The sequence below is a fragment of the Dipodomys ordii genome, unplaced genomic scaffold, assembly GCF_000151885.1.
Source record: "Dipodomys ordii isolate 6190 unplaced genomic scaffold, Dord_2.0 Scaffold18, whole genome shotgun sequence".
Lineage (NCBI taxonomy): Eukaryota > Metazoa > Chordata > Mammalia > Rodentia > Heteromyidae > Dipodomys > Dipodomys ordii.
The window spans coordinates 188651-212598 of NW_012267234.1; the positions used below are offsets into that span (position 1 = coordinate 188651).

A 23948-nucleotide genomic window follows, 5' to 3' on the forward strand; every position below is an offset into this window, starting at 1 on the left:
TTCCCCCAGAAGAAGAGGCTGCACTGAGGGCCAGAACAGTGGGGCTCCCGGGCCAGGAGTTCGGGCCTCAGCCCTTCCCCCCAGAACCCATGAAAGACATGTGTGGCTATGATCACGTGGCCCCAGGGCACGGAGGATTGGCTTCACTGAGGATGGGGGATTGGGGAGCGCACATAGACTGGGAGGAAGAGGAAGGAGAGGGGCCCTCAGCCTGGAAGTCCTCCCCAGCCCCACCTACCTGCTGAGCTGTTGGCCTGAGACTCCTCCTGCAGCTCCTGCAGAGACACAAGTTAGGAAGCTGGACCTTTGCCACCTGCCCGCTCAGATCCCGTGCTTCAAGGTGTCCACCCCTAGCTCTGCTCCTGCTCCACCCAGCCCCTCAGGCTCTGCCAGGCCACTCCTGCCCTGACCCCTGCCAGACTCCCCAATCAGCCAGACCCGGGGCCCCAGAAGAGAACCCCATAGTGTACTGGCCCCTCTGGGGTCCTCTTGCACCCTTGGGAGGTGTTTGCAGCACGTTTTGACACCAGTAGCTACAGAGGCCCAGAGTAAGGAAGGGAGAGAGTGGAATCCAGGCCAGCTTGCCTGATACCCGCCATGGCCAACGCCCTTCCTGACTGTCTGACCCTGACACGGCAGGACCCTCCACCCTGCTTCTGTCCTGTGGGCATCTCACCAGCTGAAATTCCCCTGTAACCGCAGTGTGTGGGGCAGAGCTGATGTGGATACCTGGTACCCAGTGGCCCGGCTCTCCTACCTGCAGTGATGCTGTCTGAAGCTCTGTCCCGTCTACTCCACTCTGGTCCACACTCGCCTGTACCAGCAAGCAGCTATCCAGCAGGACACTGTCACGCCAGGGGTAGAGGAAAGGGTTAGAGTTCTTGACATTGCCTGAGTTCTGCTGAGGTTAAGCTCTGGCCAGGAGCTGGGCCTAGAGATGCCCAAGACCAGGCCCGAGCCATATCCAGTGCACAGGGCTGGATCCCACTCACAGCTACAGAGCTGTGAGGAAGGAGGACTTCCTAGAGGAGGTGGCCTGTGAGCTGGATCTCAAGGATGACAATTTGAAAACATGGAATGGATCAGGGGCGTGGCCTGTGCCAGGAGGAGTGTGGGTGGCAGTGGGGGGGGGGTGCTGTCCATAGATCACCATAGATGTTCAGAATATATCTCATCTCCTCCCACCGTCTCCAGGCGACCATCTTTGACAGATAGGACAGGGAATGTAAGAAAAACAAGGCTCAGAGAGGTGAACTGATCAGGCCAAAGTCACACCACAAATTGTCCTAAGCCACACAAACCTTGGGCCAAGGCTTTGGTTGTTTTTAATGCCAGGAAATAAATCAGAGCCACACTATAATTGCTGAAGTTTTCCTAACCCCTGCCAGTATACAGGAGACATGAGGAGGGGCAGGGCAAGGGCTGGGGCAAATAGAGAGCTGTGCCCACCTGAAGGTGGTATCTGACCTACTTTGAACGGGGCTTTGAGGGAAGGGTCATATCTTATGACTTTCCAGAGAAGCCTGAACTGCAGTTTTTGTGGGGTTTTTTTTGGGGGGGGGGATCTGGTCTTGGGGCTTGAACTCAGGGCCTAGGCACTGTCCCTGAGATTCTTTGTGCTTAAGGCTAACACTCTACCACTTTGAGCCATAGCACCACTCCCAGCTTTTTCCTGAGTGATTTATTGAAGATAAGAGTCTCACAGACTTTTCTGCCCTGGCTGGTTTCGAACCTCAATCCTCAGATCACAGCCTCACGAATAGCTAGGATTATAGACATGAGACACTGGTGCCTGGCTCACTGTACATTTTTTTTTGAAATGGAAGTTTCTGATATTTGAATGTTGATCATTCTGATTCATGTCTCTATATTACCATGTAACTGTAAAAAAAGAGCCTATATCTCTAGGTACTGGCCTTGAATTAAAAATCTTCTTGTCTCGGCCTCTGGAATATTTGGGTTACAGGTATGTACCACCATACTTGAATTTCCTGTGACTTCTGGAGTTAGGTTGAGGCCTACTACCTAACAGCCCCAGCTCCCACCCACCTTAGACTCTTGTCACCAAGGGGGTCGTGGAGGAATATTCATGTCTGCTACCTAGAACATCTGACCTGTCTATCGTCTTGGACAGTGCCAAGGCTCCGTCCCCTGCTGAAGTGGGTGAGCAGGTGGAGATGGAAGTGTAGCCTGCATGGATTGCAACCTGCTGACTGGGAACAGAATGCTCCCAAATGCATGGTCTCTCAGGGGGGCTGTGTGCCAGGCATTGTGCCCACCAGGCTACCCCTGGATCTGACTTCATCCAAGCAACCCTGAGAAATGAGGGCTGCAGCTAAACCCATGTCAGCTTAGAAAACAGAGGCTTGGAGAGGTCTAATAGTGGGTCCTGAGCCACACAGCCCAGGCAAATGAAGCTGGGTAAGACACTGGCATCTCAGGGCTCAAGGCTGTGGGCTTGTGGTTCTGTGCTGCTGCTTCATCCCACATGACATGAGGGGTTAATGATCCAAGTTCCTGACTCCTCTTAGCTCTCTTCTATAGACATGGCTCTGCAGGGGGCCAGGGTTTTCAGGGAAATAGGCCCCACCCAATCTTCTAAAAGATTCAGTCACAAAAATAGGTCACATTTATGCCTTGCATAATTCCTGGGTCCTTTTCTCCCTAAAAATATACATTCCCAATCACGTTTACAACTGACTTTCTATGAATATTGATAGGTCAACATGTTAATATTGTATCTTGCAATATTTTCTTTTATCTAAAAGTGTTTCGTTGGTGTCCGATTGGAAAAGAAATTAGAATACTTGCCCTGCATGCATGAGGCCCTGGGTTTGATCCTTAGCACCATGAAAAACAACAAGCAAAGAAACAAACATTCTCATGGGGACCTGAGACATTTGGGGCACTGTGCTTACTATCAAGAACTTATCTTTGCCAGGCGCCGGTGGTTCACGCAGGTAATCCTAGTTACTCAGGAGGCTGAGATCTAAGGATCGCAGTTCAAAGCCAGCCCAGGCAAGAAAGACTCTTGTCTCCAATAAACCAATAGAAAACCAGAAGTGGCGCTGTGGCTCAAGTGGTAGAGCACTAGCTTTGAGCTAAAGAGTTCAGGAACAGTGCCCAGGCCCAGAGTTCAAGCCCCACGACCAACAACAATAACAACAAAGGACTTGTCCTCCACAGACAGTAAGCATGAAGAGGCCTAAACTAATACAGTGTGCTTCCTAGCTCAGCCTGCTGCCCCAGGCCCAGATGGCAGCCCTAGCTAGAAGATCCCCAGCACCCTCTTTTTCCCAGTATCCAGCCAGCAAGGCACACCACATGGCCTTGGGCAAGTCCTCTGGGCACCAAAGGCTGCCCTGTCTCCTAAGATGGCAAGATTCCCAGCCTGAGCAGCCTGGTTTATTTCAATGAGGGCAGAGGGACCAGTGAAATTGAGTGGGAAAGTCCACAAAAACACCATGATGGATTGTTCTGGATTCTCCTGACACTGGAAGCCACTTCCTATGTACAATACCAACTGTTTACTTTGGAGCCAACATGATTTGGGACAAAACCTCAGGTCCATCCTTCCTGGCAGGGCAGCCCTTGACCTGCAGGGCATCATCTCTGAGCCTCAGTTTTCTCATCTGTGAAGTGGGGGTCTGTAACCAAACCTGCCATTCTGACTTTCTGATGAGTCTTCCAAGTAACTCTTTGATGATAAGCTATTTTTGTTGTTGTTGTTGTTGGTCATGGGGCTTGAACTTTGGGCTTGAGCACTGTTCCTGAGCTCTTTAGCTCAAGGCTAGCACTCTACCACTTGAATCACAGTTTTCTGGTGATTTATTGGAGATAAGAGTCTCATGGACTTTCCTGCCCAGGCTGGCTTTGAACGGTGATCCTCATATCTCAGCCTCTTGAGTAGCTAGGATTACAAGCGTGAGCCACTGGTGCATGGCCTGATCAGCTATTTTTATTATTGGTCTCGTCATTATTAATCCCAGAGAAGGCAGCAATCCACAGGGCTAGCACCTGACCGATGGGAGGGGGGAGGTAACAGGGACGGGACATCCCAGTCTCAGATATCGAGGTATTTAAGCCCAGCACTGTCCTGGTCAATATCCCCAAGGTCTGTTACCCTCCCTCAGCCCAGCAGCAGCAGCCTATCAGCTTCTAGAGAGTTCCCAAGTCCTAGGGATGTTCAAACAGCAGCAGACAGAAACTGGGTCCAGGGCTTCCTGGAGGCTTTGTAGCTCCTGGGTTGAAGCTGGGGTTAGCTGTAGCCAGCTTGTGACCATTTCCAGTCTATTCCCTCCACAGTCCCATACACTGTGCCCCCACTAAATTCTCACATACCTTCAGTAGGTTCTAGCCCTAGAACCCAAGGGAAGGCGGGAGGGAGGGAGGGAGGGAGAGAGGGAAGGAGGAAGAGAAGGGAGAGAAGAAAAGACGAAAGGAGCGGGGGAGAAGGAGGACAGAGGGGAGAGGAAGGAAAGAAGAAAGAAGGGGAGGGGGAAGGAGGAAGGAGGAAAGGCAGGCAAGCAGGCAGGCAGGCCATAGGCAGAAGCAACCACCTACTTGGGTATCTCTGTCTCTGCCGGCAAGGATGCCCATGTTGCAGGACTTCACCTGGGGGCCCAGACATTCACCCCAAGCCCAGGGTCGGCACATACAAATGGAGACTTGGACAACCCCAGCTTAACCAGGAAAGCAGCTCCTAAGCCAGTGTGGCTCAGATGGCAGCCGAGCCATCAATCCTTCCTGCTTCTAATCTCACTGAGGGGATGTGCAGGGAACGGCAGAACCGCCCCCAGGGAGGCCAGGTGGGGACCACAAGGCTGTGGTTGCTAGGAAAAGCCCAGCTGCGGCCTGCAGAGACAAGGTTGCTAGGTGACCAGTGGCGTTACCAGGGCCCTGACGTCACCAGTAACCTGCACCTCTGCAAAGCTGGCCAAGAGCATCCTTCCCCAGGCAGAAGCAGCCCAGTTCAGCTTGCCCCATGCCTCATGCCCTCTGGCAGTGGCCCAAGAATGCTGGCTCTGTCCCCACAGCACCTTGTTCCTTCTGGGCCTGGGGCTCCATAGTTCCCTCAGTTTTAAACTCAGGAACTTTTGCCTGAACATGTGTGTCTGAAGATTTGTGGTAAACTGTATACATGTGCTCCGGGACCCAAGCACAGGGCAAGGTGGAGCCTGCAGATACATGCTAGTGTATACATGAGTAGCCGTGTGCATGCACACATGTGTACATGTAGGGTATGTTGCACATCTGTATCTGTGAGCTGGTATACATGGAGATCCTGCACCTGTGTGCACTGATCTGAGAACATGTATGTAGTCAGTATAGGGGTGTGTGTGTGTGTGTGTGTGTGTGTGTGTGTGTTGGAGGTACTGTGGCTCTAGGCCAGTGCTTGGCATACAGAGCACAAAACCAAGGACAGGAGTTCAGTACAAAAAAAAAAAATCATATAGCCAGTCACCAGTGGTTCACGCCTGTAATCCTAACCACTCAGGAAGCTGAGATCTGAGGCTCACAGTTCAAAGCTAGCCCTGGCACGAAAGTCTGTGAGACTCTTATCTCTAATAAACTGCTCAGAAAACCAGAAGTGGCTCTATGGCTCAAGTGGTAGAGCACTAGCCTTGAGCTGAAGAGCTGAGGAACAGCACCCAGGCCCAGAGTTCAAGCCCACGACTGACAAATCAATCAATCAATCAATCATATAAGCAGCAGAGTGCTACCTAGAAGCCTGAAGCCCTGACTGAAACACCCTGTCCCCACCCCACACCCCTTAGCCAGGTGGACAAGTGACTCACACAGGCTCCATCAACTCCTCTTCTTCCTCCTCTTCCTCCTCCTCTGCTTCCTCTTCATCTTCCTTCTCCTCCTGAATCCGAGGCAGCTCCCTGAGTGAGGGTGAGTTCAGGCAGTGAGCACCCGCAAGCAAACACTGCCACTGCTTGCAACATTCTCTATAGCACGTCATTGATGCCGGGGACCTGACCTGAATTCCCCGCCAAAGCTGGATCTGGGGAGTCCCACCACAGCAGCCCCAGCCTTCTGCACTGTTGGGTGGTAATCTAGGTCAATCCTAAGCCTCTCTGGTCCTCAGTTTCCCCATCTTAGTAATGCAGCTGATGGGACTGAGAGCCCCAAACCTCCCAGCTTGAGTAGCTGTCACTAAGAATCAACTGTGAGAATAGAGATCCTGAGATTCCCCTGGCAGGTAATTTGGCTTCTGTCTACCATGGAATACAATGCAGCAGTGAAAACAAGGAGGTGCAGATAGGCACATGTAACATGCTATCTTTTCTAGAGAAAAGAGAGAGAGAGAGAGAGAGGTATGCCCACATGTATCCAGACTGTCTTAGAACGCAGCACAAGAAGCTGATAGATGATGTACCCATGGGGAGAGGGCAGCTTGCCTGGGGGAGATGGGCTTGGTTCTGCCCCATACTCTTTCATACATTTAGGATTCCACATGACAGGCCTGTTACTTTGCAAATAAGAACCCCTCTCCCGCCCTGGGATTGCTCTGGCTCCTCACCTGGGCATCTCCACTATAACTTCCATCTCCTCTTCAAAAGCTAGAACAGGGCTGGGGCTGCTGTGCTGCTGCGTGTCCTCCCAGTGCGGATCAACCTCTTCCAGGACTAGGTCAGGCTCTACTTGCTCCATGGGGAGGATGCTGACTGTGGGGGGGGGGGGGGGGGGGGGGGGGGGGGGGGGGGGGGGGGCGCATGGAGGGGGGATGGACACAGGTGGAGCTGCTGGTGAGGTGAGATGGGTAGGCTTGGGCCCCTGCCCGCCAAGAGAACCTTGGCCACCCCACAGCATTTCATCTCTAAGCTTCAACACTCAGAGGCACCGTCAACCAACAGAGCAGGGCTCCAGGAACAAGCTAAAACCCCCAGCCATTCTCCTGCCCTTTTCTATTACTTCCGCCCTTCTTTTCCTCACGATACAAAGCTTTGATTGCAGTGGATGGATCACCAGAGCAGAAAGATTGCTTCTAACCCAGCATTGTGTGTAAGGCCAGGGCTCTGCTACCTTCAGATGGCCTGGGTGGTCCTGTGGGGTTCAGGGGGAGACTGCCTACAGTCTGTTTTCTAGATACCACCCCTTGCTGACAGCTTAGCACTCTGGAAGTCCTCCCCACCGGTCCTCCCCTCGCCCCCCCCAGCCACCCCACCCTCCCAGGAAACTGACTGCTGGGTAGGAAGAGGATCATGGAGGTCTGCCCTTTGCCAGGTCCCCTGATCCCTAACAGTATGTGGGTACAGAGGAATCACCAGAAACTCCCCTGGGGTGTCAAGGAGAAAATAGAAACATTCTGGGCACCTTCCAGGTATTTTCCAAAAGCTCTAGGGCCTGGGTGGTCCTTGGGCCAACAAATAATAATAGTAACTTTAATAGACTTTTTATTTCTTGGAAGACCTGGGGATTGAACTCGGGGCCTTGTGCCTTGTTAGGCAAGTACTCAACCACTCGAGCCATACCTCCATCCCAAAGAGGCAATTTAAATGGAGACAGCCTTACCTGGGACGCCCAATAACATAGTTGTGTTCATAGGCCTCATGACTATCATAATTACCATAATAGTAACAGCACATTCCTGAGTGCTTCCTGTGTGCAGAGTGCTTTACGTGGATCAACTTAGTCCATCCGCCCACCAACTATTATCCTCTCTTTCAGATTGTGTTCCCATGTTACAAATGGGCAAACTGAGGTATAGATGCTTACTTTATTTTATGCTAGTACTAGGGTTTGAATTCAGGGCCTTCGACTCTTGCTTGGCTTTTTTTACTCAAGGCTGACACTCTACCATTTTGGTTACACTTTCCACTTCAGCTTTTTGCTGGTTAATTGGAGATAAGAGTTGCAAGGTTTTGTTTGCAAGGACTAGCTCTGAATCTCAGTCTTCAGATGGAGTTTGCTGAGTAGCTGGGATTTCAGGCGTGAGCCACTAGTGCCTAGCAAACCCCTTCTTTCATGGGGTGCTTTCCATGGAGAATGCCCTGGGAAGCTGCTCCGTCCTGTGCTGAACTATCCTTCCCTGTAGTTGCTCTTGGTTCTCCTAGACCTACATTTGGAGATCCTCCAAATCCAGACATGAAATCCAGAGCTGGACATGCTGTGTGTCATTTCTATATCTCTACATCTTTGGGGTGCCATGCCTGGGCATAGCAGGAGTCATTGAGGGAACAGAGAGCCCAAAGAGTGAGAATGATATTGTCCCTCTTTCTACAGACAAAAGAGGGAGCTTAGAAAGGCGAGTAACTTCTCCCAAGGCCATGTAGGAAGTTAACAGAAGAGCCAAGGCTCCTGGGCTCCATCCCAGGTGATAACAGGGCTCAGATGAGCACTCACTGGCACCGGAGCCTCTCCACACAGGGCACTGCCCTTACAGTGGGTGTTGTCCTTGATTCCTGCTTGCATTAACTATCTAGGTGGTATTCCGGGATCAATGCCTCACAAACTCTGCCTTTTACCCCATCAGCAGGCCTGTGAGCTGTGCCTCAGATTGCCCCTATTACAAAGATGCCTGAGCTCTGAGAAGAGGAGGGCTTGGATCACCAGCCTGGAAGGGAAGGGGTGGGGGCTCTGCATATGGCCCTAGGCAGAACAAAGTTGGGGGAGGGGGAGTAGCTGCAGCCCAAGGTTGATGGCTCCAAGCCATCCTCTCTGGAAGGCCGGGGCATCTGTGCACTTGCTCTGCCTTTTCTTAGTGCAGGTGAGTGACACCCCCCACCTGGCCCTGGAGCACTGACCCTCCCTCACTATTAGCTTTGCTAATAGTGGTCCCAGATTCATCTGAGAAAAGGAGATTCACAGGCAGTGCACCCACTCATGAGGGGAGCAGGATATTTTTCACTATGGCCCTGGTTCAATTGCTTTCCCTGCCTCTAATGCTTGTTCAGCCCCCAAGTAATCTTTTGTGGAATCCCTCCCCTGCTCAACCACCTTTGGTGGCTTCCTATTGCCCAGCACCTTCATCCCCTAAAGTCAGACCCAACATTCGAGTCTTATCTTCCACATCAAGGAGGCAGTTTCCAGATGAGCTGAAGTGTCCATCACTCTCCACTACCCCCTCCCTCTCTTACCTCCAGACATTTGCCTCACTTTACTTCCCCTACCAGGGCTGGCTGCCCAGTTTTAGACACCAAGAGCCTCAAACTCAAACAGTGGCTGTGAATGAAAGGGCAAGCAGCAGCTGCTCCTCAGCCTGTCCTCTTAAGGCGTGTGGCCTGTGACAGCAGGTTCTGAGAGAAACCAGGCTTCTCTGTGTAAAACTACCTGACTTGTCAAGTGTCAGCAACTAAGTCTAATTTTAAAAACCTCTCCCTGGCCTAAATAAAGACGTGCGGGGGCAGCTGGGAGCCCAGGAACACGGGCTAATTCCTGTCTTCTGTCTTCCTGTGGCCCTGATTCTGAGGCCAGAGCCTCTTCACTCTGTCCACCCTTTTTAAATTAACACTGTTTCCATACTATCCTCACCGAGAATATCATACCATGACAGCATCGAGGTACTAAGTCATGCTTTTAATGTAAATTTCGATGTTTGCTACTGTCACCGGTGGTCCTCAACATTTTGTTTTTTGTTTTTGTTTTTGTTTTGTTTTTTTGGTCCTCAACACTTTGAAGAAGAAAGTGGGGTCAGCCCTGGGGAGAACTCCTTCGAGGCAAACTAGTCCCATGGGGGTACTGAGCATGTTGCATCATGAGGGCTGAGAACTTCTGGTCACAGAGATGATCAACCTGGAAGGCTTCCAGTGAGGAAGTCCTCCTCCTGTCTAGCCTAAGTCTCCAGGTTGCTCTTGGCTAGCCTTGTCTGTGCTGGTCTGGGTGCTGCTCCCTGGCCCAGCATCCTGAAAGGAGGTTCTAGGGCTATTGTGGATGCTACTGGTTTTCATTGTCCAGCCTAGGAGTATGGAGAGGCCAGGAGTTCATTGTTCCACTGGGGTGTGGGTCAGTATCCACTTCCTCCCCCTCCCCCAGAAGGTCTTCTTCTCAGGGCATCCTTTTGTCCTTCATCCATCCATCCGTTTGTCCATCCGTGCTCCCCAGATCCCCTTCTCCTTTGTTTCAGAGGCCTTCCGCTGCCGCCACCCCTGAAACAAAGAAGACAGAGGGTGGGCAGCTGTGGGGAGGGAGGGATGAATGTTTGGAAGGTGGGGAGGAGGATGGATGGAATGTTGGAAAGAAGGGTGAATGGACAGAACTTTGGAAGGATGGATGTAGAACGTTGGAGGGATGGGATGTTGGAGGGATGGCTGAAACATTGGGTGGATGGAAGATATGGATGGATGGATGGATGGATGAATGTTGGAGGATGGTAAGCACTGGATATATAGATGGATATAATATTAGATTGATGAGTGGAACTGTGGTGGGATGGAGGGATGGAACATTGGATGGATGGATGGATGATGGATGGATGGATGGATGGATGGAATCATGATGAAAGATGCTGAGCACTAAATAGATAGATGGAACACTGGGATGGATGGATGGATGGATGGATGGATGGATGGATGGATGGATGGATGGATGGATGGATGGATGGAATCATGATGAAAGATGCTGAGCACTGAATAGATAGATGGAACACTGGGATGGATGGATGGATGGATGGATGGATGGATGGATGGATGGATGGGAGGTATGGATGGAATGTTGGAGGATACAGAGCGCTGGATAAATAAATGGATATAATGTTGGATGGATGGATGGAACATGGGAATGGGAAATGGAATGTTGGAGGGAGAGACTGAACATTGGATGGATGAATGGATGGATGGATGGATGGGTGGATGGGCAGGCCAGGAAGCTGCACAGGGGAAGGAGAGGGACACTCATCCTCAAGACTCACAGTCACCTATGGAGTGAGTTAATAGTGTCTTCCAAAAGATATGCCTAAGTCCTAACCTTGACACATTGGAATTTGGCCTTATTTGGAAACAGAGTCTTGGCAGATATATTAAATTAAGGATCTGGAGATAAGATCAGCCTTGATTTAGCAAAAGGAGAGGAAGGGGAGATGTGACAGGCAGAGATATGGACAAGGTCAGGTAGAACGCAGGTGGGATAACAGACACCAAGGGTAGCCAGGAGAATGGTGGAATGGTGTCACCCACAGAACCTTGGGAAGAACCAGGCCTTGCCAGCACCTTGGTTCTCCACCTCTGGCTTCCAAATTATGAGAGAATGCAGCCCTGCTGTCTTGAGACATCTTGTGTGTGCTCCTTCATCCTGGCAGCCCCAGGAACGAGCCCTGATGTCAATGAGCTAAGAATCCTGAGTCCTTTGAAGACAGTGGAGAGGAAGACAGGAGGCACAGGGGCCCTGTCCTGAGTTCTCTGCAGCCTCGGAAGGCCCCTTTGGCTCCCTTAACTTTGCTGACCAAGCCACGATTGCCAACATTACAGAGTTGTTACCCCTCACCCCCATGAGATTTGCACTGTGACTATGGGTGGGGCCTTTAGATCTCTGAGCTCCAGACAGCTCCACTCTGCACCCTCCACGATGGCAGTGAGCCCCATGAGAGACCAGTGTGTCCCTCCCTGAGGTGGAAGGCTCTCCTCATGTTGTTGTTATGGCAACTGTGAACCCTAACACCTCTCTCCTGGCTTTTCTGTAAGACCAAGGCCTACAGTCAGCTGCTGGCTTGTGTGTCTGGCCACAGTGCTCCACTGGCTTCAGAGTACTCATGAAGACCATTGACCCCATGGGGCTGGGGTTGGACACAGCTTTGCAGACTCAGTGGGGAGCATCACTGGGAAGACTGACACTCAGAGTAACGTCATGTGTCCAGGATGGAAAAGGGGCTGCCACACCCACAGGCCACGGGCTGCTTTGTTCACCACGAGAACTCATCACAGGCCTGCATGCAGCAGGGCTATCCATCAGTAATTGTTGAATGAAAACATGATTGTCTACAATTTTTTTTTGGGTGGGGAGACACACGAAGTAAAGAAAGAGCAGGCTCTGCCCATCACCTCTGCTACCTGGCCTCAATCCTCTGCCCTCCAGTCCTGGCTCAGACTGAAATAGAAAGCAGCACATACCTCCCTAATCCAGCTGCAGGAGAGGGACCCCTCCCAGCTCAGGAGTGTTGGAGCCCACAGATCTGATCCCTAGGGACACCCATTCCTCTCCTTTCCCCATCACCAGGGCTTGGCTCAGCCAAAACCATTTATCCTGCTGCCAAGGGCTAGAGCCAGATATCTGGGGATGCTGCCAACAGGAAGAGGGTATTCACTTGACTTTAGGACTCCTCTGGATAGAAGCTGGAAGCCCAGCCTGAGTAGCAGCCCTGTCCTCCATCTGGCTCTGGCTACCTCGATGGGCTGATGAGAAAGGAGATCGAGCAGGAAGGACGCTCAGCTCCAGGGATGCCAATTGTGTCCCAAACTCAGACCCAAGAATACCCAGAAGCCCTCAGGAGATGCACACAAGGACCCATTAACGTCTCACTTACTGGTCTGCACATCACATGTCTCTAAGGAGCCAGGCTGCTGCTGCAGAAGGAAAAAAAAGGGGGGGAGAAGTCCATGACTGCCTCATCAGCTTCCCCAACCCACCCCCTTGGCTCACCTGGGAGTCAAAGTGGGGGTGCTATAAGAGAACCACAGCAAGTCACCTGCTCAGCAGGCCAGGTCCTACTGTTGAGAGACCAAGAGGCCCAGGACTTGGTCAGGCCTTCCTTCCTCTCTGCTGGACCTACGCTGTTCACAGGTAGACTGGGTAGTACTTCTCTGCCCTGTGGCCCCAACCTCAGTAGATGTACATGGAATCAATGTGTGTGTGAAGCGAGGCAAGAGGCAAGGCTGATTCCCCATGTCCTGGGCTCGCTATTGCCCCCTACCTGAGCTCCCAAGATGCCCCTTTTCCCGCAACCTAGGGCTTCCAGCCCCCGGGTGCAGCACTTACCTGCTCCCCAGCCTTCCCATGGAGCACAGGCTGTGGAAGGGCCATCTCCAGCCTGCGTAGGAGCCACGCCATCAGCCTGTGATGAGAGGGAAGGGGCTGATTCCCAGCGGAAAGGCTGAAGGGTAACTGTGGCCAGAGTCACTCGCGGCAAGTAGATAACAAGCCTGCCAGAGCGGACCCCACTTCTCAACCCCTGACTGCCAAGCCCTCCTGTCCCCACCCCTCCCAGGCAAGTTCTGGCTTCAGCTCAGGCCCCACCAGGCTGCGTGTCTGGTTCTCCATGCTGCCTCTCTCCTCCAGAACTGCATATCAGGCCTCTCATGTGCATGCTCAGTGCACTTGGAAAATCCCTCCTTGTGTGTGCATGCATGCATGCATGCACACATGTATGCTGGTACTTGGTATTGAACTCAGGATCTAGTGCGTTGCTTAGCTTTTTCACTCAAGGTTGGCACTCTACAACTTGAGCCACAGCTCTACTTCTGGCGTTTTGCTGGTTAAGTGTGGATAAAGGTCTCACTCACTTTTCTGCCCAAGCTGTCTTCAAACCTTGATCCTTAGATCTGAACCTCCTGAGTAGCTAGGATTATAGACCTCAGCTACCAGCACCTAGCTCATCATAAGCAAATCTGATTCCACGTGTATATTCACAGATTTACTTATGACAAGCCAGAGGATGTGCATACAATGGTACTGACTACAGCCAAAGTGTGGAAAGGACCCAAGTGTCCACTCAGTGGATAAGCAAAAGCCCATGTTTCCAATGGACTGGGGCAGTGTATGGCTGTTTGCAGCTAGTAAAACCGTGAAACAGAGGTTAAGTGTATGAAATTACCTTAAGGTATATTTGTAAGTAAAAAACAACCAGGGCTGGGAAGGTGGCTCAGTGGTAGAGCGCTTGCTTTGCATGCATGAGGCCCTGGGTTCGATTCCTCAGCACCACATAGGCAAAAAGAAAAAAGCTGGAAGTGGCGCTGTGGCTCAAGTGGTAGAGCGCTAGCCTTGAGCTGAAGAGCTAAGGGACAGCGCTCAGGCCCAGAGTTCAGGCCCCATGACCGGACCCCCCCCCAAAAAACAACAACAACCAAAAAACCCTGAAAAGAATGCATATAGTTTGCTCTCACTAAGTGTAGAGTTTGACTTGGTTTTTCTCGGCTTAGGATAGAGGTTCTCTATGCAGCCCTGACTGGCCTTAAACTCAGGATCCTCCAGCCTCAGCCTCCTGATGCTTGGGATCTCAGGTGTGCATGTTCTAGGTGTGTTCAAAGGAAAAGTGCAGTCACCAGCTTGGCAGATGGAGGAAACAAGGGGGTGAGGTGAGAAGTTGCTGATGTGGTTGCCTGGGGAAGCTTCTAGAGAGTGGCTGAATTTTCTCTCGGATACATGTGTTCATTTATAACTTAAGAAAATAGTTTTGTGAAGGTCGGGGGCTGGGGCTAAGAAAATCCAGCTCTCTGAGGGTGGTATGGCACTTTCAGGGTTGTGGGGGGTGGGTAGGGGGAGCTTACTTAGCAGGGTCTCCGGGTGGTGGCAGGGAGGATGTCTGAAAGCCAGGCTGGGGTTCTGGACACAGCTCCTCCTCGGGCTCCAGGGGACCCGGGTTGGGCAGGGCGGGGCTCTCTGTGAGCTCCATCTCCAGCGATGGTTCTGGGAGCTCTAGGCAGCAGGGAGACAAGTAGTCAAAGACCCTGTGGCAAGGCGTCAGGGTACAGACGCCAGATTGGAAGCACTAGCATTGCTGCCGGGGAGCCCCTTGGGAGCCCCCAAACAACCTTAGCATCAAACCCACCAGGGATGGGGAGTGCACAAAATCTTCCAAGTCTATCTCTGGCCTGCAGCTTCCCAGCTCAAACTAGGGAGGAGGTTCCACTGCCCCCAAAAGAAGCCATGCCCACCAAGCCTTATGCAACCTTAAGTGCAGGCTAGGAAAGTGGTTCCAGTCTCCCCTCCCCACCCCCCACTCCCCACCAGCAATCAGGCAATCATACTCCTGCCAAGCCCTTAGTGCAGGCTAAGGGCTTTCCCAGAGATCCCTAGTTCCTAGTTTGCCCCCAGCCTAGGCTGTGACCACCCCACCCCCCAGGCAGCCTTCCCAGTACCTGGGGCCAAGACAGCATCCACAGGCTCAGCTTTCCAGGCCTGGATAACAAGCGAGGGGACAGGCAATGCATCAGCAAGTCCTGAGCACAGCCCCAGTTGTGCCCCAGCCGGAAGCCTTTGCAGGAGGGCTCTCAATTCCCATAGCCACAGTCATTCTTCCCCACCCCTCAACCCCTCAGTGGGCCCTGGGTTTCAGAGGGGAATAGGCTATTGGAGTATGCACCCCCCCCTTCCAGGGTTCTGACCCCCCCCCCGCCGCCAGGAGGTCAGATGTCACCTCTTCTACTCACCACTTACCTCCGTGGGTTTCGGGGGCTGAGGCAGCACCTTCTCCAGATTCTGCTCCAGCCACCTGATCAGCCATGGACCGGGTCTGTGGAGGGGCTAGTGGTCAGCTGAAGGGGTGCCCTATAAGAGGGGCCTACCATACTACCCTGACTGCCTGCTGGGGCTCTAGGCCACACCAGCCTTCCTTGCTGCAGCAAAGAGGCAGCAAACAAATGAGTGAAGGAATGAGTGGCCCAGATGACTGGTCCAGTGGAATACATGACTGGATTTCTGGCATAAATCCCAAAGTGGAAGTTTCAGGCTTACTTTGGAGGCCCACAGCATCCTGAAAACCCTCTCCATTGATTGGCAACATCTACAAATGAAGGGCTTCAGACAAAAACCTGGATTTTTGACTTATGTGTTTGCTGTTTTGTCACAACACAGAGTTTCATGATGTAGCCCAGACTGGCCTCCACCTCAGGATCCTCCTACCTCAGCCTCCCCAATTGATTTCCGGCTTTTCTTTTGGGTGTTGTTTGTTTGCTGGTATTGGAAACTCAACTCAGGATCTCAGATGCTTGCTGATTAGCACTCTACCACTTGAGCCATGCCTCCAGGCTGGCATTTGCTGGTTACTTGGAGACAGATCCTCACAGACTTTTTTGCCCAGGCTGGCTTCAAACCTTGATCCTTTGACTATCAGCCCTCCTGAGGAGCTAGGATTATAGATGTAAGCCACCAGCACCCAGCTTCTGGCTTTTCTTAAAAAGCTGGAGGCTCTAACCACACTGGGCCTGCCTGGCACCAGGCAGAGGCAGCTGGATCTGAGCAGGGCTCCTTGGTAGAGTGGGGTATAGGATTTTCATCTGTCACTGTCCCCACCCAGCCTGCCACCCTCACTGAGGGGACAGCCACTGACTCTGTCTGTGATCCGCATGTCCTTCCAGGCTCCACACCAGAGCACCTGCATGAAGCCCATCTGTGAGGAGCTGGCCTGTGCGCCTGTCCATTCTCAGAAGGTGACGCATGGATAGCACATGTGCATTGTCCCATTTGATGGAAGAAAAAAGCAAGATCCAGAAGAGGGCAGAGGCTGCTCAAGGCCACACATGGAGGTGGTAGCATTAGACTCTGGCCTTGACCCAGGCTCTCAGCTCTGGACCATGCACCCCACACAATGGTGACACTCGGTGACATGGACTTACCCAGCATCCTGATCCCCAAGGACCCCATCTGCAGATGAAAAACAGGAGAAGGACAAGGATGTTCAATGGGTGTTGAGCTGCAGTTAGACAGATGTCAGAAGTTCTACTGTGTAACCCCACAGTGGGGTGACTGCGTAGTCACTGAGGGCTGTCCAGCTCAAAAAGGTTCAAAGAAGAATTTTGAGTGCTTTTGCTTTTGTCTGAGGAGATGGATAGATTTGACCCAATTATACAATGTCTACTTGTAGTGAAATGACATGGCACCCCATTAACACATACAGCTTTTGTGTTTATGTATCAGTTGAAACAAATGCAATGAAGAAGAAGAATTGACAAATTGCAAATAAAAGCATAAAAACAATGAGGAAGGAAGGAAAGGAGTGGGGAAGGGAGGGGGAAGGAGAAGAAAAAGAGGAAGGAAGGAAGGAAGGAAGGAAGGAAGGAAGGAAGGAAGGAAGGAAGGAAGGAAAAGAATGGATTCAAAGAGGCAGTCAGCTGCAAGAGAAGGCACAGAGCCCAGCAGATCTGGAGCAGGCACTATCTTTCCAACCAGAAAATCAGTGGGAAGCTCCAGCCATGCAGACATCCTAGGGCAGGGCCCATCCCAAGCAGCCCCTCAGCTCCCTTCTGAAAAGCCATCCTGCCTCTTGGTCGTACCTGTGTCTCCAGCATCGCAGGGCCCCTTGATGTGTTCTCCATCCTGTTGGATGCAGACAGCGGACATGGCAGGGAGCTGGGGACAGCTTCCCAACCTGCCCCCCAGCCCACCTGCAGCACCACAGTACCTGAGCTGTGTCCTCTGCTCCGGCAGCGGCTGCCCTGCTACTGCAGACCGGCTGTGGCACCACCTTCTCCATGCCCTTCCAGAGCCAGGTTAGCACCCAGCTGCTGGGACTGCCAAGGGACAAAGCCACCAGTCCATCCTCAACCCTGCTCCATGAGCAAAGTAGCCTGAAGGACTTGCTTGACTGTCACCTCTCTGTGAGACTTCAAATGCAACACCTCCCACCTGAGTCTCTCTCTCTCTCTTTTTTGTTGTTGTTGGTCCTAGGGCCTGAACTCTGGGCCTGGGCACTGTCCCTCGGCTCTTCAGCTCAAGGCTAGCACTCTACCACTTGAGCCACAGCGCCACTTCCGGCTTTTTCTGCCTATATGGTGCTGAGGAATTGAACCGAGGGCCTCATGCATGCGAGGCAAGTGCTCTACCACTGAGCCACCTTCCCAGGTCCCCCACCTGAATCTTGTATAAATGGGGGACACCAGTCTCTGGTGAGGCCTGGTATGCCCCCTGCTGTTTGGGGTCCACCCTATGGCTAGTCAGCATAGTGCAGCCCAGTGAACCACCATACACTGCACTCTCATACTTGGTGCTCTAGAAGAGTTGAGGTGTCCCCCGCTGGTCAGCTCCCCTGGAGGGTCCCAGGCCCCCTGCCCAATGCCAGCCTCAGCATCACATGTGCAAGGTTTGACAAGCACCTTGGCCGGCAGGAAGGCCATACGAGGTGGGATTTCTGGCTTCCTTGGGAAAACTCTGAAGCACTGACTTGGGCCTGAGATGCCTCTGGCCCCCATAGTAAGGAAGCTCATCAGCCATAACCCCACCCTCCCTTTCCTCTGGCCTAGGAGACCCTACGTTCCCTGGGAAATTCCCTGGTTGTCAGGAAGTGGGGACACCGATCCTAGGGAGAGGAGGGGGAGTACCTGTTCTCTCCAGGAGTCACAGCGACCTGTGTCTGGAGAGCTGTGGGTAGAGAAGGAACAGCTTCCTGGGTCTCTGAAAAAAAAAATTTAAAAAGATAAAAGTCCCCCAGCCTTCAGATCTAGGCCCCCCAGAAAAGCCTACTTCCACCCTGCTGGGGAGAGCAAGTCAGAGGCAGGGAGGAATACACCCCCAAGGAGAGGGAAGCTGAACAGTGTCCAGGAGCCTAGCTTCCCTGAGCCTCGGTTTCCCCACCCATGAACCAGGCTGCTGTGAGGCTCTGAGGAGAGGATTCCTCCCCCTGCCTTCTTGGTCTGCATCCCAGCACTCACCCTGGAAGCCTGGGTCTGCCTCAGCCACTCCCTCCACATCAGCTGGCTCTTCATGAGGCTGGTGGGTTCAAACAGTACCAGATGAGCCCAGGTGAGACCTGCCTGACTCCTCTACAAGGGAACCCCAACCCCGAAGCCCCCTCTCACTATCATCTCTGCAAGTCCTAGGGGCTTCACTTCCCATTTGCATCACATCCTTCCTCCCAGCCCAGGGTCCTCTCACCCAGAGTGGGGGCTCATACCCCAAGAGGGGCCCCGGGAAGCTCCTAACTTCAGTGGCCAAAGAGAGGGGGAAACAGAGTTACAGAGGATTAGGACATGTGACGGGAAAGGAGAAAGGGAAGGAGCTGTAGACGCAAGCCTCTCCCTCTTCTGGACCAAACTTTCCTTCCTCCCTAGCAACTGGGAGGGTCCCGTTTCTGCCCCTCTGCCTCTGCAGCCACACCACCTGCTATTGTGCATACCTGTGTGCACGCAGATTAAGCGTAAGTCACATAGATTTATATAGATACACAAATAGAAGCATGCACACATCTACACCCATACAATAGTGGCACACAAACCATATGTATGTGTGCACATGCTAAGTGCATCAGCACACATACATGTGAACACATGTCTAGACACAAAGTATACTTTTGTACATATACAAATGCATGCACACACTGGCAATACACCCATTGTGTATACACGCACAGATGCATAGACTTACTAGTATGTACAGATGTGTAGACACATTTGTATATTTACATAGACATAGAAAGATGGTATACACATACATATATATGCTTAGCCACAGAAACAGGCACAATGATGTGTGCATGTTCACACAGGCACACAAACATGCTACTGTGCATACCTGTGTGCATGCAGATTTACATGTAAGTCACATAAGTGTACTTGCTTAGATACAAACTTCTGTATCTAAAAACATACCTGAGCATACATAGACACACAAAATGTGTCTATATATTTATGCACACAGACACATAAAAATATGTACACGTACCTGTGCATACACCAACATCTGAATATATTTGCATACTCAGAAACATATACATATATGCACACAGAAGCATGGCACACATACACATGGAACCATAGAAACACTAACACAGACACATAATTAAGACACATGCGTATGAAAGCACACATATATTGGCATCATGCCTACAGATGCATGCACACAGATATAATGCCACAGACATGCCACCTGCACTTGTATGCTCATAGGTATAGACACACACAAACCCTGTGCCTCTTCCTGAACATGCTCTCAGTAATGGCCTCTCCTCCTCTAGAAATGCTGGCTTCTGTGTCTCCCTCAGATAAAACCCTGCCCAGACCTGTGTCTAGGATGAACTGCCGACAGCTTCCCAGCTCCTAACTTAAGATTTTGCTCTCCTCTGAACTCCTATGATTCTCAGTCAGATACACTAAATGAAATCTGCTTAACTGAGTCTCCTAATTTACCTGTCATCAGGCTCCTGAATGAATGAGATGCAGATCTGGCAAGTTTTGATATGCTTAAAGGAAAATTCTAGAAAAATGCTCCTCAATATGTGGCACATGGACTAGTGCTAGTCTGCAAACTGTCAGTGGTCCATGATGGCTAAATAGGTTGTACCAGAGTGTGTATTAACTCCTTGCTTTCAACATTGAGTTGGAATTAAATGGTGTGCTTGCTTAGTTCCATAGTGCCTTTACATTCTAGAGTAATGCTCTAATCTCATCATGGAAGATAACAGATCATGGACTGGCTACTTTGCAGGACTGTTGCACTTTAGAGGATGGTAAAATATGATTCCTGAGTCTTAGTCGGCCTTTTGTTTGTTTTTATAAATAAAGTTTATTGGCACACAGTAATGCTCATTTGTTTAGCCAAGCATCTTTCACATTATGTGGTAGAGCTTAGTAACTAATAGACATGTCATGGCCCACAAAGCCTAAAGTACTTCCTTCAGATCTATTTAAAGATACAACTCTGGTGTTCCTGTCCAATCTCTGAGCCTTTGTGGCCTCATTAGTACAATCACTAGACCAGACAACCACCACATTTCCTTCCAGCTCCAACTTTCTCTGCTGTAGAAGATTCATGGGGAACAAGTGGCCCATGCTGGGAAGTCACTGAGCAGCAAAGCCAGCCTGCCTCACCTCCTCCTCCTCCTCCTCCTCACCCTCCACCTCTTACCAGGGCCTCATCCTCTGGTACTGCCTCCTTAGGAGCTGCTTCAGGCTCAGGCTGTGACTGTGGTTCTGGCTGTAACTCCGGCTCTGGCTGTAGCTCTCCCTGCAGCTCTGGCTGTGGTTCTGTTATTTCCTCCTCCTCCAACTTGGTTTTCTGGGGAGTTCCTGGGGGCTGAGGCAGCACCTTCTGGACCCAGCCCAACATCATCTTGACACACCTGTAAAGGCCAGAGAGCTCGTGGCTGTACCGAGCATGGGGGTCACTTCTCTGAGTTATCACATTTTCTTTTTGACTCATCATCTTTAAAAATATTTCTGCAACTATGTCCCCAAGTATGTATTTATCTCATTGAAATACTCGAGGCCAGAAACCTACACGCAGAAAGAAGTTGGTAGAGGGAAATATGTTAAGTAAGTTGATGTACTCAATAATTGAATACATGAATCTATCTAAAAGAAGTAAATGTCCTTAAACTAAGGAGATATATGTGCTCTAGGGTTCTTGTGAGACAGTCCTGGCCTCAGTTTGCTTGTCTGTAAAATGGCGGTATTGCTTGATACCTACCGCACAGGCAGATTGTGAGCAGAAAATGAATTGCCAGAGATAGGCACCTGCTGAGGGTTTCACAAAAATTGGCCATGGCCAACTTCGGTGAGACATGAAATGAACACACTAACTGTGGAACTTCATGTACCATAGAATCTCACAGTCAATTTTTTTAAGTACATTATGAGACCACACGTCAATCTATGCTCTTGTTTTTTTTTTAATTTATAAGGTATTTACAATGCCAACTGAAACTCTTTTTTATGGTTTTCAGTGACACTTCAATCTCATCTTGGACCTGTTCAATATCTAGTCCGCTGACCTTCAGGGACTAGCCAGTGGAACTGAGTCCCTGCAGGATGACCCGGCCCAGCTGGCACCATCCAGGCCAATGAGTACAAACTCTCAGCCCAGGACAAGCCTCTCCAAAACCACACTGGACACAGGCACACACCAAACCACACTCTGCTTACCACTGCTTTCTGCTAGAAATCCCAGCCCCAGATGAAAGGGCAGGACGATGACCTGGGTCCCTACCATCCATCCACAGTGCCAGCTTCCCGGAGCTCCAGGCCATGCTGCCCCACCTACCTGCAGCCCTGACCTCTGACCCTATTCTGACCTCAGCCATGCAGCCTTTCTCCCAAGAGGTTGTGGTAGAAGTGAAGTTCAATGGGGAGTCAGATCAGCCTCCAAAAAATACGAACTTGAGCCAGATATGACGCTTCTTTTCCACTTTCCTGGTGAGTGTGCATGTGTGTGGCAGAGGTAGGCACAGATTTCCAAGGTCACACACTTGGGAGCTCAGATTCCATGAACCCCAGCCAGCCCACAGCAGTCCCATGAGCATGAAGTGAGCTGAATCCCCCTCTCCCCACCTTGATCACTCTCACCACGCCTGCCCCGCGCCCAGCAAGGGACATACGCTCATCTTTGGAGCACAAACAGGTCAGCAAGTGATCAAGCCCTGTTTACATGCAAGTCTGCCCAATTCCAGCTGCTGCCCATCTGCGAGGGGAAGGGGGGACGGGTACAGGGTCTTGATATTTGCTCAGTGGCAACAATCCTGTCTTGCATTTTTTTTTTTTTTTGTCCGTTGTGGGGCTTGAACTCTGGGCCTGAGTGCTGTCCCTCAGCTCTTCAGCTCAAGGCAAGCGCTCTACCACTTGAGCCACAGCAACACTTCCGGTTTTCTGGTGGTTTATTGGAGATAGGAGTCTCACGGTCTTTCCTGCCCGGGCTGGCTTTGAAGCGTGATCCTCAGATCTCAGCCTCCTGAGTAGCTAGGATTATAGGCGTGAGCCACCAGTGCCCGGCCTGTCTTGCATTTCTAAGCCTTCTAGAAATGACCAAATAAGCCACCTCCAAGAACAGTTTTTCTTCTTTCCCCTCCCCACCCCCACCCTCACACATCTTGCTTCCCTGGCTCTGCTGATTCCACTTTGATGAGAGAGGTTCAGGCCAGAAGGGAACCTTCCGGCAAAATGGCCTGGAAGACTATGGTGCCAAGCAACCTTTTCGGAAGCTTTGATGAGCTGGAGAGAATACAGTTTCCTAGGTCCCCACTCCCATCCTCCGGAGGTTCCTGGAACCTGCATTTCACAAGCTGGTGATTATAATGCATGCTATAGTCCCTAAAATGCCAGGTCTCCCACCTGCACGATTTCATGGTGCTAAATGCCTGGCAAGACCCTAAGCATGGGGTCTCCCTAGGGCACCCCCTCAACCTCCAACTGAGTTACCTGGTCTGATGCCAGCTGCCGGCTGGGAGTTGTCTTTTTACTGCTGCTCAAAGCTGGCCTCTCCAACACAGGAGGGATTAATTGGCAATAGCTAGACAGGTTGTGTGCAAAGGATTAACGGGTATGGGCAGGGGGGGGCAATTGACATCTGGGGAGCAAGCAGCACCTCTCCACTGTGGTGTCCAGCAGGAAGCTAGATCCTAGATTTGGGCCCCTTCCCTGGCTTACCAGAGAACCTGCCCAGGTCCCGGGACCTGACTCCTCACATATCAGGGCCAAGCCACAGAGAAGCTCCTGAGAGAGCAACAGCTTGGAGCCCTGTGTGTTCTGGAAGATACCACAGACATCAACGGCTCTGCAGCTCAGTGAGCAATGCAGAAGGTGTACCCCAATTCTCCAGTCCCAATGCTGGGGCTCAGTAGGCTCTTTGCCGATAATAGTCTTCAATAGTTTGACCTCTGACAAAGCGGCCCCTGGCCCAGTGGACCATTTAGCTCAAATCTGTATTACCCAGGGCTCTCCATAGAAAAAAAACAGTGACAGTACAGCCGTGACCTTTACAGCCCCCCCAAGGGCGCCTGGTACAAGTCCCAGAGTCTAAGAAACAAAGAGCCCAGGTAGCCACTGGAGAAAAGAGAACCAGAGAGAGGATTCCTTCCCATTGTTCACCTTCCAGTTTCAGTGGGTTCCATCTGGTCCCAGATGATTGGATGGTGCCCTCATTAGGGGTGGGTCTTCCACACTTAATGAGCTGCCAATCTTCTCTAGAAATACCCCTCATAGACTCACCCATAACACACTATAGTTCTCTGAACATCCCTCAGTCAGGTCAAATTGACATGCTACATTACCCATCTCAGAACCTAAGTCCTCTCAGGTGACTGACTGCACCCAGAAACTGCTTCTCCTCAAAAGGAGACGGAGACCTCTGCAGAAGGTGTACAAGGAGCA

General features: G+C 51.3%; 1 protein-coding gene across 1 annotated transcript in view; it reads right to left on the bottom strand.

Moving 5' to 3' along the window:
- Cngb1 (cyclic nucleotide gated channel beta 1) overlaps positions 1-20913 on the bottom strand; it is a 56677-nt gene extending 35764 nt beyond the window's left edge. The window contains exons 1-15 of the mRNA XM_013012640.1: positions 20713-20913; positions 18522-18579; positions 18334-18340; positions 17276-17384; positions 17148-17190; positions 16491-16518; positions 15313-15388; positions 15015-15054; positions 14424-14571; positions 12916-12991; positions 12464-12500; positions 6530-6674; positions 5805-5888; positions 730-845; positions 239-275 (exon numbers count right to left, since the gene is read on the bottom strand). Coding sequence (XP_012868094.1) covers positions 239-275; positions 730-845; positions 5805-5888; positions 6530-6674; positions 12464-12500; positions 12916-12991; positions 14424-14571; positions 15015-15054; positions 15313-15388; positions 16491-16518; positions 17148-17190; positions 17276-17384; positions 18334-18340; positions 18522-18579; positions 20713-20913 — 1205 coding nt within the window. The remainder of the gene's footprint in view (positions 1-238; positions 276-729; positions 846-5804; positions 5889-6529; positions 6675-12463; positions 12501-12915; positions 12992-14423; positions 14572-15014; positions 15055-15312; positions 15389-16490; positions 16519-17147; positions 17191-17275; positions 17385-18333; positions 18341-18521; positions 18580-20712) is intronic.
- Between the last annotated feature and the right edge of the window lie 3035 nt (positions 20914-23948).